We start from the raw sequence: 13,797 nt of genomic DNA, 5'->3' as shown, positions 1-13,797 counted from the left end.
TCATTATGGGAGCGTGTCAGCTTGAGGCTTTTCCCTGACTTCAAATTTAAAAACATAAAAAAATGAATGTAAAAAGAACCAAAATTAAACTTAACATTAAAAGCTAAAACAAAACATGTGTTTCAAGGTAAAAGGAAAACATTGAGGTAAAATACTTATTAGGATAAATGAGATAAGGATAAGTGATTCCCATTGGCCCAACATGGGTTGTGGTGGACCACCATTGGGCTTTTGGCTACCAGGTCTAGAATCTCACCTCTTACTGTGATCGGCTGGCCCAACTGTCAGTAGCAACCTTTTAATCCCACATGATATCACATAATCATGATAATATCATAGCTAAGTCTCATAATCAAATTAGTCGGGGAAAAAACAGAAAGACAAATCACAGAAAGGAAACCATTAAAATGGAAAATAACACAACAAAAACCTGATGTGTCCTTGTTTGTAGTTTGACAGTTGACGTTGTAAAGTCAGAGTTCCTATCAGTGGAATGACCTGCCTACTTGTACTGGCTACTCTTTGATAATGTATATGTAATGCATCCCCAGTCTTTCTAGTGCAATCCTGTCCAAACCTTACCAATTCAGTATCACAATCAAAGGTATTTTTTTTATCTATAGAGAGAAGATTGAGCTTACCTTGTTGAAAAACGTTGCTCATACTCTTCAAGTCCTTGCTGTTGAGACAAAGACAAATCACATTTCAGTCATCAAGTCATTGCCACTTTTGTGTCACACTGTAAACTTGAGAATTCATGATAACACTACTGCTTGATTGGCAATCCAAAACAGTAGCAATTGATTTGCTGGCTATATTGTACCGCCATGTTAGACAAGGTAGACAGACAGACAGGTAGGCTACTGTTTATCAGCAGTAGTTTATGGTCCAATGTATCTCAGTCGGTAGCATGTGGTGCTTACAATGCCAAGAACCGTGGGTTTGATTGCTGCTAGGGCCACTATTAAGAAACATTTATGCATACAGGACTTTAAGTTGCTTTGGATAAAAGTGTCTGCTAAATGGCCTATATCAATATGATATTATCGGTCAATGAAGTGTTGACAGTTGACATACTGATATGAGCCAGTAGGGGGCACCAGCAGAACACCACTGCCTGTAGTCAGAGTGATACGGCTGAAGAACTATAGAACTAACAGAATTGTCTGTTGTAACTATCTCTATTCTCTCAGAACGCCACTAGAGACATATCCCTAAAATGATTTGAGGTGGGAAAACAAGACAAAGGAGTGGTTACGTGACTGTCTGAGCAATTAGAGACTATGATCATGCCCACGTACAGTACCTCTCCACCTCCTCCTACCCAAAAGCCCTGTAAAGGGTTGAGTTTGGACGGTTTCAGTGTTACATAATGTGACATAGCTTCCGCTCACTCTCGCCACAGTGACAATGTGTGTGTGTCTACAGTCAGCTGGGCTAGTCCCTCTTCATGTTATCAGCGGTCTCCTGTCACAACTACTTTCGTCAGGACCAGAGGCAGCCGAGCAGCAAGCAGCCTTCTCCAATCTGGGCTCTGTCATCTCTGTGAGGCCAGTCACACACACACATGCACGCACGCACACGGACGGGCAGACGGACGGGCAGACGGACAGACACACACAGACAGTTAGATTCAGAAACACATGCTCGCACACACACCTACACACACATCCTTGACAAACAGACACACACATTGTGTGTGTGAGGCAGAGAGGAACTGATCCCCTGTTTACGTAAGTTAATGGGCCAGAACGTTGTGAGAAAGCTGCGTTGAGTTAGACTGGGGACCTGGTGTACTGGTAAAACACACAGCCTGTCACATTGATGGCTGACTCCTCCTATATAAACTGAACAAAAATAGAAACACAACATGTAAAGTGCTCGTCTCATGTTTCATGAGCTGAAATAAAATATCCTAGAAAAGATCCATAAGCACAAAAAGCTTATTTCTTTAAAATATTGTGCCCAAATTTGTTTACGTCCCTGTTAGTGAGCATTTCTCCTTTGCCAAGATAATCCAATCCCCCTGACAGGTGTGGCATATCAATAAGCTGATTAATAAACAACATGATCATTACACAGGTGCACCTTGTGCTGGGAACAATAAATGGCCACTCTTAAATGTGTAGTCTTGTCACACAACACAATGCCACAGATGTCTCAAGTTTTGAGGGAGTGTGCAATTGGCATGCTGGCTGCAGGAATGTCCACCAGAGCTGTTGCCAGAAAATGCAATGTTCATTTCTCTACCAATGTCATTTTAGAGAATTTGGCAGTACGTCCAACTGGCCTCATAACCGCAGACCACGTGTAACCACAGCAGCCTAGGACCTCCACACTCAGCTTCTTCACCTGCGGGATCGTTTGAGACCAGCCACCCGGACAGCTGGTGAAATTGAGGAGTATTTCTGTCTTTAATATAGCCCTTTTTTGGCTTAATTAAACTTATTCTGATTGGCTGGGCCTGCCTCCCCAGTGGGTGGGCCTGGCTCCCAAGTGGGTGGCCCTATGCCCTCACAGGCCCACCAATGGCTGTGCCCCTGCCCAGTCATGTGAAATCCATAGATTAGGGCCTAAAAAATATATTTCAGTTGACTGATTTCCTCATATGAACTGTAACTGAATAAAATCGTTGAAATTGTTGCATGTTGCATTTATATTTTTGTTCAGTATATCTGGGCTAGCTAAGTGAGTTTGAGTAGTGTATGTACAGTATTGTATGTACTGTATATATAATACTAATATATAATAATATATGCCACATCACCAACAAGCTATCATGGTCCAAACACACTAAGACAGTTGTGAAGAGGGCAGGACAAAGCCTATTCCCCCTCAGGAAACTAAAAAGATTTGGCATGGGTCCTGAGATCCTCAAAAGGTTCTACAACTGCAACATCGAGAGCATCCTGACTGGTTGAATCACTGCCTGGTACGGCAATTGCTCGGCCTCTGACCGCAAGGCACTACAGAGGGTAGTGCGTACGGCCCAGTACATCACTGGGGTAAGCTGCCTGCCATCCAGGAACTCTACACCAGGCGGTGTCAGAGGAAGGCCCTAAGAATTGTCAAAGACCCCAGCCACCCCAGTCATAGACTGTTCTCTCTACTACCACATGGCAAGCGGTACCGGAATGCCAAGTCTAGGACAAAAAGGCTTCTCAACAGTTTTTACCCCCAAGCCATAAGACTCCTGAACAGGTAATCAAATGGCTACCCGGAATATTTGCATTGTGTGCCCTCCCAACCCCTCTTTTTACGCTGCTGCTACTCTCTGTTTATCATATATGCATAGTCACTTTAACTATACATTCATGTACATACTACCTCAATTGGGCCGACCAACCAGTGCTCCTCACATTGGCTAACCGGGCTATCTGCATTGTGTCCCACCCGCCAACCCCTCTTTTACGCTACTGCTACTCTCTGTTCATCATATACAGTGGGGGGAAAAAGTATTTGATCCCCTGCTGATTTTGCACGTTTGCCCACTGACAAAGAAATGATCAGTCTATAATTTTAATGGTAGGTTTATTTGAACAGTGAGAGACAGAATAACAACAAAGAAATCCAGATAAAAGACACCTGGGAGTCAGAAATCTTTCTGATTGAGAGGGGGTCAAATACTTATTTCCCTCATTAAAATGCAAATCAATTTATAACATTTTTGACATGCGTTTTTCTGGATTTTTTGTTGTTATTCTGTCTCTCACTGTTCAAATAAACCTACCATTAAAATTATAGACTGATCATTTCTTTGTCAGTGGGCAAATGTACAAAATCAGCAGGGGATCAAATACTTTTCCCCTCACTGTATGCATAGTCACTTTAACCATATCTACATGTATATACTACCTCAATCAGCCTGACTAATCGGTGTCTGTATGTAGCCTCGCTACTGTATATAGCCTGTCTTTTTACTGTTGTTTTATTTCTTTACCTACCTATTGTTCACCTAATACCTTTTTTGCACTATTGGTTAGAGCCTGTAAGTAAGCATTTCACTGTTGTATTTGGCGTACGTGACAAATAAACTTGGATTTGATTTGTCAATCCAGCATGATTTCTGCCGCACACAAAACAACTTAACTCGGGACTGGGAAATCTGACTTCAATGAGTTCAAGACAACTGGGAACTCAGGAAAAGGGTTCCCGAGCGGCGCAGTGGTCTAAGGCACAGCATCTCAGTGCAAGAGGTGTCACTACAGTCCCTGGTTTGAATCCAGGCTGAATCACATCCTGCTGTGATTGTGAGTCCCATAGGGTGGCGCACAATTGGCCCAGTGCCACCGGGGTAGGCTGTCATTGTAAATAAGAATTTGTTCTTAACTGACTCGCAGAGTTAAATATAGGTATAAATAAAAACGAGCTCCGACTGGGAAAATAAGTTTTAAATGGTCATCCAACTCGGAATTGTAAGTTGGGAACTCGGGCCTCTTTCTAGAGCTATGACCTGAAGATCACTGACGTCATCATGATTCAACTTTTTTTCCCCCAAGTTCCCAGTTGTCTTGAAAGCAACAAAAATACAAAGAATGCATGACTTTGATGATAAAATTTGGCCAAAAAGGACTGCCGCGCCACCTTCAAGTGAGCACAGCACTAGATGGTGAGTCCAAAAATATATTGTACGCTGCTGCATAAATTATGTAATATGCCAGGGAGATATGTATACTGTAGCTAAGAAAGTAATGCTAAGTGTATGCTTTTTAGTGAGCTGTTAGTAGCCTCACCCTAATAATTTGGTCTATTTTCCCTTCTTAATTTTGCCTACTGTTTTGACTTGGTGGTGCACATGTAGCCTATAACCTGTTTTAGAGAAATGTAATCATCGAATTTTGTAAGAGATTTCATTGTCTGCTTATATGCCCCTTTTATTTATCCTACGGTTCTGACTTGGTGTTCAGGGAGAACACTGTAAGAACGGCACATGTTCTGAATTCTGTCGCTGTACATTTGAAAAGTGTTAAACAAATAGTTATATTGACTACGTCCGTCCTAGCTCACTCATTTATTGCCTCTTATCAGCTTGTCGTCCCCTTACGCCAGTTTGCACATCGTAATTCTCAGTAGAAACCACATTTGTTTAAGCAAGTCAGCCATATCAGCTATGTTTTTTAAAAGGCATTAAATTAGGCTGAATGAACTGTTTCGTTGCCAGACAAGGCTCAGCTGATAGCCACGTTTAGCAGTGGTAAGGTGTTGGGACTGCTGTTTGGTCTCTGCTGTTGGGACAGTTTGTGGGCACAGTTTGTCACCGTTATATTGCAATTAATATATTGTTCAGTGTTTTGTTGTGTAGTGGCTTTGCTGGCATGCATCCCCACCATTTTGTTGTTTGTTTGCATGCTAAAATCGCCACTGGGGTTAGGGTTAAGGGAAGGGTACGGTTTTTGAATAGGACTGAATTGTGTGTCCCCACAAGTTTTACAAGACACACACTGCCTCTCTGTGTTTCTCTCTGACGCACTACCATCCCATCAGCTTAGCTAACGTTTCCAAAGCAGAGGGAACTGAACTCTGTGTATGTGGCTCCCGAATGGCGCAGCAGTCTATGGCACTGCATCTCAGTGCTTGAGGTGTTTCGAATCCAGGCTGTATCACAATCGGCCGTGATTGGGAGTTCCATAGGGCGGGGCACAATTGGCCCAGCGTCGTCCTGGTTTGGCCGGTGTAGGCCGTCATTGTAAATAAGAATTTGTTCTCAACTGACTTGCCTAGTTAAATAAAGGTTACGTGTGGGTGCCAAAGCTCAAGTTTCATGTTTTATTAGTCGTATGTACAGGATACACATGGTATATACTGTACAATGAAAGGCTTACTTGCAGGTTCCTTCTCGACAATGCAACAACAATAATAAAAGATAAGAATACGAACATAAAGTAAATGGATCAGTAGAATAGATTACACATTTTAGCATAAATATAACACAGGAAGGCACAATTTATAGCCCAATATTTACACGTGTTTGGGGGAAGGAGCGATTGGGGGTCAAGTGTGTGTGTCTGTGTGCGTGTTGTTGTTGTTTACCTGTGAGAAGCCTGGCCCTGCCATGCTGTATGGGCGTTGTTGTCTGCTGTGTGCCATCGCAGCGCTCTGTGCCAGCAGGCGAGATGACATACCGTAGTCAGGGGGAGTTGCACTTGCCATGTCCTCTCTCTCCAACAGGTTGCCTGTGCTGCTGCTCTTACCATGGTGGAGACTGGAAACAGACATACAGTCAGTTAGTTACACACAGACTGAAATGAGAATAGCTGATTACTGGAACCAGACATAGTTAGACAAAGACATAGCCAGAACTGAAAATAACTGATCTCACATGAACAGATCATTTTCTAATGAATAACACAAAGATGAGCATTAAAGGCCTGTTTCCTTGCAAATACCCAACACAATACTGCAAAAAAGAGAGAAAATGTACTTGTTGACGCGTAGTTTGTCGCTTTCAGTCTCGGGGATGACACGTGTGTAAGAGAAAGGGAACCAGCCCCGCCTGATGAGGAGACACAAGGATTCAACAGATGAATCAGCAACAGTAATTCAACATTGACAGCAGCATTTGACAACAAAACCAAGAGTTAGGAAACTTACTGTATGATTTCATATCTCATGCAAAGATTCACCCTAATAAATACCATTAAGCAGATGCTTTTCTCCAGAGCAACTTAGTCATGCATGCATACATTTTTCATGTATAGGTGGTCCTGAGAATCAAACCCCACTATTGTGGCATTGCCAGTGACATGCTCTACCAAATGAGCTTCAGAGGACCACCAACTAAATGTTACTCGTGGTGCCATAGACAAAGTGAATCAGATGGAGTTAGGCTACTTACATCTTGTTCTTCTCGTTCTCTCCATAGTGCCATCCATCGCGGGCCTCAGGCACCAGCAGGGTGATGACGTCTCCTTCAGAGAAGCTGAGCAGGGTGCTGTTGTCCCCAGCCGCGTGGGAGAAAATGGCCTGGACACGGGTACGACCATTCCTCTCCAGCCCTGCTGCCATAGAGCTAGACCGGGGAAGGGTTCGGGTCTCTGGACCTGGAGGAGCGAGGGAAAAAGGAACAGAGACTATCACAACAAATCCAGGGATGTGTTCATTGGACACCAAAACGGAAGAAAACAGACAAACAGGGAGTTACTAGCTGGACTTCTTAAAATGTTTTACTACAGTGTACTGTACCCTATTACTGGAAATTACCTTGAACTTTAATGGGAGCAGAGATTATATCTAGAAGTGTAGGATCTTAATTTGACCAGTGTTGTCGCAGCAAAATAATCGGAATTGCTAAAATATACTTAAGTATCAAAAGTAATAATTTCAAATTTCTTATATTAATCAAACCAGATGGTGCCATTTTCTTGTTTTTTAAATTTACAGATAGCTAGGGTTACACTTCAACACTCAGACATCTTTACAAATTAAGCATTTGTGTTTAGTGAATCTGCCAGATCAGAGGTAGTAGGGATGAACAGGGATGTTCTCTTGATAAGTGTGTGAATTAGACAATTTTCAGGGAAAATGTTTGGAGTAAAAAGTACATAATTTTCTTTAGGAATGTAGTGAAGTAAAAGTAAAAGTTGTCAAAAATATAAATAGTAAATTAAGGTACAGGTACCCCAAAAAAAGTACTTAAGTAGTACTTTATAACCTCTACAGGATCGGTGTCCCTCTACCGGAAAGGTTGAGCTAACGTGTGCCAATGTGATTAGCATGACGTTGTAAGTAACAGCAAACTTTCCAGGACATAGACATGTCTTATATGGGCAGAAAGATGAAATTCTTGTTAATCTAACTGCATTGTCCAATTTACGGTAGCTATTACAGTGAAAAAAAATACCATTGTTTGAGGAGAGTGCACAACAACAAAAACGTTTAGTACGGCAACTGGTTTGATACATTAACCTCTGAAGGTAAAAAAGGTACTTACATTCAGTAATCTTGCTCTGATTAGTCATCCTGAGGGACTCAGAGATAAAATGTAGCATAGTTTTGTTCGATAAAATCCATTTTATATTCAAATGTAGGAACTGGGTTCTACAGTTTGAACCCCTGCTGTCTATGGCTCCACACCCACCCCGCCCAGCCATCTAGATGTGTGATAGTTAGTGTATAAGCTAATGAGCCATCATGTATGACATTCCTGGGAGTCTGTAAACTTACATTTTGTATTACCATATCATTTTTTTATGTTCTCTATAGTTATGTACTTGAAAATGTATCAATTGACCAATTCGCCACATTTGGGAAGACTTGATACAAAATATTGTCCGGTATTGCAATGCTTCACTGGATCAATCTGATACACACTACTGCCATCTAATGGTCAAAATTGAAAGTCTTCAAAGTGTTTCTTTTCAAATGGCATCAAGAATATGCATATCCTTGCTTCAGGTCCTGAGCTACAGGCAGTTAGATTTGGGTATGTCATTTTAGACGAAAATTGAAATTGAAAGTATTTGATGTCATGTAGGTTGATACATTTCTATTTTTTCATGAATAAAGCCCTTTTACATAAACTCCCACTGTACCTAATATCATTACTAAACTTTCGGGGGAGGGTATACCTATTCAGTTGCAAAACTGAATGCATTCAACCGAAATGTGTCTTCGTATTTAACCCAACCCCTCTAACTGCAGGTGTGCACTGTGATAAAAGGAGAGATAGGAACCATTAAAAGTAGATGGAGGGAACAAGAGCAGCACACACTGCACAAAATTTGCTCCTTGACCGCATGGAGTGTATATCTAATTCTTGAAGGTCACAAACAAGCAGTTCTCTCACTAAGGTCTCTGTGACTGAGGCTAAATTCCTAAAAGCACACTAGTGACTAACTTGACTGCCTATATTGCGAAATGCCATTGAGCCCCCATAATGCATTGGTTTTTATGGTACTGTAATATTGAATTGCAGTAGCTAACTGTAAGATTTTAGAAAAACATTTTCATCAATTTGTTACAGTGTAGCTACTGTACATGTGATTCCGGAGCCCAACTTTGAGGGCTTCTCAAAATGTTTATGGAGCTCCGCTATCCTTGTCCTCCTTACCCATGGTAGTGTTGCTCTTGGCGGGGGCGTTCTTGCGTACGGGTAGGGTGTTGGAGTAGACCTCGCTGCCCTGTCTGTGGGGCTGGGAGTGGTGCTGGGAGGAGGCCTTAGCCACCTGGGACTGTAGGGCCTGAGCCTGTAGGGCCTGAGCCTGGGCTTGGGCCATCTTCCCCTCCATCCAGTGTTGGTAGTCCTCCCCTCCTCCCCCTCCTGCTCCTCCATGCGCCCCTGCCGTTCCGTTCATTATGGCCATCCCTCCGTCCACTCCTCCTGGTCCCATTAGACGCTGAAGGGAAGGAAGGAAGGAAAGAATGTGTTGATTTGTTAAGCAAAGATGGTGGATATACTAAGATGAACTACTTAAGCCGTTTACCATATAATAGTTTTACAAGGTTCCTGTCTGTGTAAGAGGCCGTTCCCTCTTTCGCATGAGCATGCTTTCCCGTGTGAGCTCACGGTTCCTCCATAATCTCTGGCATGCTCACGGTTTCTTCATAATCTCTGGCATGCTCACGGTTTCTTCATAATCTCTGGCATGCTCACAGTTCCTCCATAATCTCTGACAAGCTCACGTAAGAGAGGGAACAGCTGGCTCTGGTCTATTTATTGTCCCGTCCCTGCTCGTATGTGTTCAATTCAACCTCACACTTGGGTCTATATATTATGAACTGTACCCAGAACTCACCCTGTCCAATTTCAACTGAAACTGTGCAAGATTAAACAGCGCTAACAATTCCATTAGGGCTAGCTAGCTACATTGTACAGCCAACATTTTGTCTACATTGATGCTGTTACAATAACCAAACTGTTGGATAAACAAATCATTTGTGGAACCATGATGTGATGTATGAAAGGATTGGATGTTGCATGCAATTTCAATGTGGTTTGTGTTGTTTTACGTATAAGCAAATTTGATTGAGATTATCTCACTGCAATACTGTGTCCATGTTGCCTGATGTAGGCGTTTCAAAGAACTGTCTGTATTTTTACACTTCCTGATTGTTAGACAAATGAGAGAAAAAGTATGTTCTCAAATTCTGAGTATATTTATTGCGAAAAAAATGATGGGTGATGTTTTAGTCAGTCAAAAGGCAATTGTACATGGGAATCAGGATGACTGTGCGGGACCTTTAAAGTGCGAGGCTCAACTTCTCGGCTGTTTTGTTCCCGTGGCTATCACATTGTAAAGGCGTGAAGCGAACCAGTACAGATACTGTGTGTGACCGTGAAGTCGTGCATCTTGCTCATCGCAATATATGTAGTGCTGCTCATGGCGACGTACAGTACCAGTCAAAAGTTTGGACACACCCACTCAAGGGTTTTTCTTTATTTTTACTATTTTCCGCATTGTTGAATAATCAAAACTATGAAATAACACATTTGTAATCATGTAGTAACCAAAAAAGTGTTAAACAAATCAAAATATATTCTTCAAAGTAGCCACCCTTTGCCTTGATGACAGCTTTGCACACTGTTGGCATTCTCTCAACCAGCTTCATAAGGTAGTCACCTGGAATGCATTTCAATTAACAGGTGAGCCTTGTTAAAAGTTAATTTGTGGAATTTCTTTCCTTCTTAATGCGTTTCAGAGAATAATTTTTGTTGTGAAAAGGAAGAGGGTGGTTTACAGAAGATAACCCTATTTGGTAAAAGACCAAGTCCATATTATGGCAAGAACAGCTCAAATAAGCACAGAGAAATGAAAGTCCATCATTACTTTAAGACATGAAGGTCAGTCAATACGGAAAATGTAGTCGCAAAAAACATCAACCGCTATGATGAAACTAGCTCTCATGAGGAAGACCCAGAGTTACCTCTGCTGCAGAGGATAAGTTCAATAGAGTTACCAGCATCAGAAATTGCAGCCCAAAAAAATGCTTCACAGAGTTCAAGTAACAGACACATCTCAACATCAACTGTCAGAGGACTGGGGCTGTTTTTGGTTCGAGCTAGGCCCCTTAGTTAAAGCTACATCATACAATGACACTCTGGACAATTCTGTGCTTCCAACTTTGTGGCAACAGTTTGGGGAAGGACCTTTCCTGTTCCAGCATGACAATGCCCCCATGCACGAAGCGAGGTCCATTCAGAAATGGTTTGTCAGGATCGGTTTGGAAGAACTTGACTGGCCTGCACAGAGCCCTGACCTCAACCCCATCGGACACCTTTGGGATGAATTGGAATGCCGACTGCGAGCCAGGCCTAATTGCCCAACATCAGTGCCCGAGCTCACAAATGGCTGAATGGAACCAAGTCCCCGAAGCAATGTTCCAACATCTAGTGGAAAGCTTTCCCAGAAGAGTGGAGGCTGTTATAGCAGCAAAGGGGGGACCAACTCTATATTAATGGCCATGATTTTGGAATGAGATGTTAGACGAGCAGGTGTCCACATACTTTTGGTCATGTAGTGTATTACTGTACCACACACACACACAGACACACACACACACACACACACACACACACACACACACACACACACACACACACACACACACACACCGCACGCACACACACACACACACACGCAGGCATGCATGCATGCATGCATGCACACACACACACAAACACAACAATAATAATAATTATAATAAGACAGAAGACTGGAGAAGAGGCAGGGTGTGAAAGAACCATGGCCCAACAGCCCCAAGGAACATGTTTCTGTTCCTTCCTACTGGCAACATTTTAATTAGCATGCGGCACTAACAACTTTACTTGCATCAGCAAATGTTTGTTTGTGTGTGTGTATGTGTGTGTCTGTGTGTGTGTGTGTTTGTGAGTGTGCGTGTGTCTGAGGGGTTCTGTGTTCTGAAGGAGAGGCTCTGAGAGATTCCGTAATGGAATCCCAACATCCTGGGGCATCGCTAGGCAACAGACTCAACAAGCTCTCACAGTCTCACAGCAGAATTAGACGTTCAGCCACGTTCTCCAAACGTCAAATTTCAAAGTTAAGGGGTTAGTCACTCATTACAAATGGTTAAGGTAAGGGTTAAGGTTTGGGATAGAGTTAAAACATTACATTCAGTCACTCATTACAAAGGGTTAAGGTACTAATCAAATCCTATTTTATTGGTCACATACACATATTTAGCAGATGTTATTGCAGGTGTAGCGAAATGCTTGTGTTCCTAGCTCCAACAGTGCAGTAGTATCTAACAGTGCAGTAGTATCTAAAAACGGTTCACAACAATACACACAAAGCTATAAGTAAAACAATGGAATTAAGAAATATATAAATATTAGATTGAGCAATGTTGGAGAGGCATTGACTAAAATACAGTAGAATATAATACAGTATGTACATATGAGATGAGTAAAGCAGTATGTAAACACTATTAAAGTGACTAGTGTCCATTATTAAAGTGGTCAGTGATTCCAAGTCTATGTATATAGGGCAGCAGCTTCTAAGGTTCAGGGTTGCGTAACTGGATGGAAGCTGGCTAGTGATGGCTATTTAACAGTCTGATGGCCTTAAGATTGAAAAACAGCTTCTGTCTCATGATCCCAGCTTTGATGCACCTGTACTGACCTCGCCCTCTGGATGATAGCGGGATGAACAGGCCGTGGCTCGGGTGGTTGATGTCCTTGATGATATTTTCGGCCTTCCTGTGACATCGGGTGCTGTAGGTGTCCTGGATGGCAGGTAGTTTGCTCCCGCTGATGCGTTGGGCAGACCGCACCACCCTCTGGATAACACTGTGGTTGCGGGCGGTGCAGTTGCCGTACCAGGCGGTGATACAGCCTGACAGCATGCTCTCAATTGTGCATCTGTGAAAGTTTGTGAGGGTTTTAGGGGCCAAGCCACATTTTTTCAGCCTCTTGAGGATGAAGAGGTGCTGTTGTGCCTTCTTCACCACACTGTCTGTGTGGGGGGACCATTTCAGATCGTCAGTGATGTGTATGCCGAGGGACTTGAAGCTTTTCACCTTCACTGCGGTCCCATCGATGTGGATAGAGGCGTGCTCCCTCTGCAGTTTCCTGTAGTCAACAATCAGCTACTTTATTTTGTTGACGTTGAGTGAGAGGTTATTTCCTGGCACCACTCTCCCAGGGCCCTCACCTCCTCCCTGTAGGCTGTCTCGTCATTGTTGGTAATCAGGCCCACTACTGTTGTGTCGTCTGCAAACTTGATGATTGAGTTGGAAGCGTGTGTGGCCAAACCTTTTCAGGCACTCATTACAAAGGGTTAAGAAAAGGGTTAAGGTTTGGGATAGGGATAAAATAAAAAATAAAAAAACAGTGTCCACGACTGGGATCAAACACGTAACATTATGATCCAGAGTCATGGAATTACGCCTATCCACAACACCCTAGCCTACTGGATGGTAATAGCGCTCACTCAGTCACTGATGCAACACACTGATACAGAGGTTCGTACACAAACACAGGCACTCACACAAAGCTCTTCAAAGCTTCATAATCAAAAACACAATTAGTGATGATGAGCAACAATTGATACATGTGGCACTCGATTAGCTGAATGTTTCTCCACACCAATAGGGCTGAAAAACCATAGCAGCTCTATGTAGATGTAGGATCTTCATTTCAGCCAGTTTGTTACAGCAGGAAAATAATCCTGCAGCAACAGGAAATGTGAATGGAAAAAAAAACATGAAATATAATGAATGGAAAAAATCTTGTAGGGGTTGATATATTTTTCGTTAGGGCAAACCAAGTCTGCCATTTTAAAGTGGAAATGACAAACTTTAGAAGCCCTTTAAAACCTTGAATACACTTCAAGTTTGCAT

General features: G+C 42.5%; 1 protein-coding gene across 2 annotated transcripts in view; it reads right to left on the bottom strand.

The window, feature by feature from the left end:
* The window catches only part of baiap2b (BAR/IMD domain containing adaptor protein 2b), a 144,267-nt gene that overhangs the window by 9,619 nt on the left and 120,851 nt on the right, over positions 1-13,797 (bottom strand). For both annotated transcript variants that reach the window (XM_045723386.2, XM_082977483.1), the window contains exons 9-13: positions 9,050-9,335; positions 6,836-7,040; positions 6,422-6,493; positions 6,031-6,202; positions 642-679 (exon numbers count right to left, since the gene is read on the bottom strand). In XM_045723386.2, coding sequence (XP_045579342.1) covers positions 642-679; positions 6,031-6,202; positions 6,422-6,493; positions 6,836-7,040; positions 9,050-9,335 — 773 coding nt within the window. The remainder of the gene's footprint in view (positions 1-641; positions 680-6,030; positions 6,203-6,421; positions 6,494-6,835; positions 7,041-9,049; positions 9,336-13,797) is intronic.

The sequence above is a fragment of the Salmo salar genome, chromosome 01 (assembly GCF_965601325.2).
Source record: "Salmo salar chromosome 01, fSalSal1, whole genome shotgun sequence".
NCBI lineage: Eukaryota > Metazoa > Chordata > Actinopteri > Salmoniformes > Salmonidae > Salmo > Salmo salar.
Note: the sequence above shows the minus strand (reverse complement) of the source record. Positions and strands in the feature narration are given on the sequence as shown.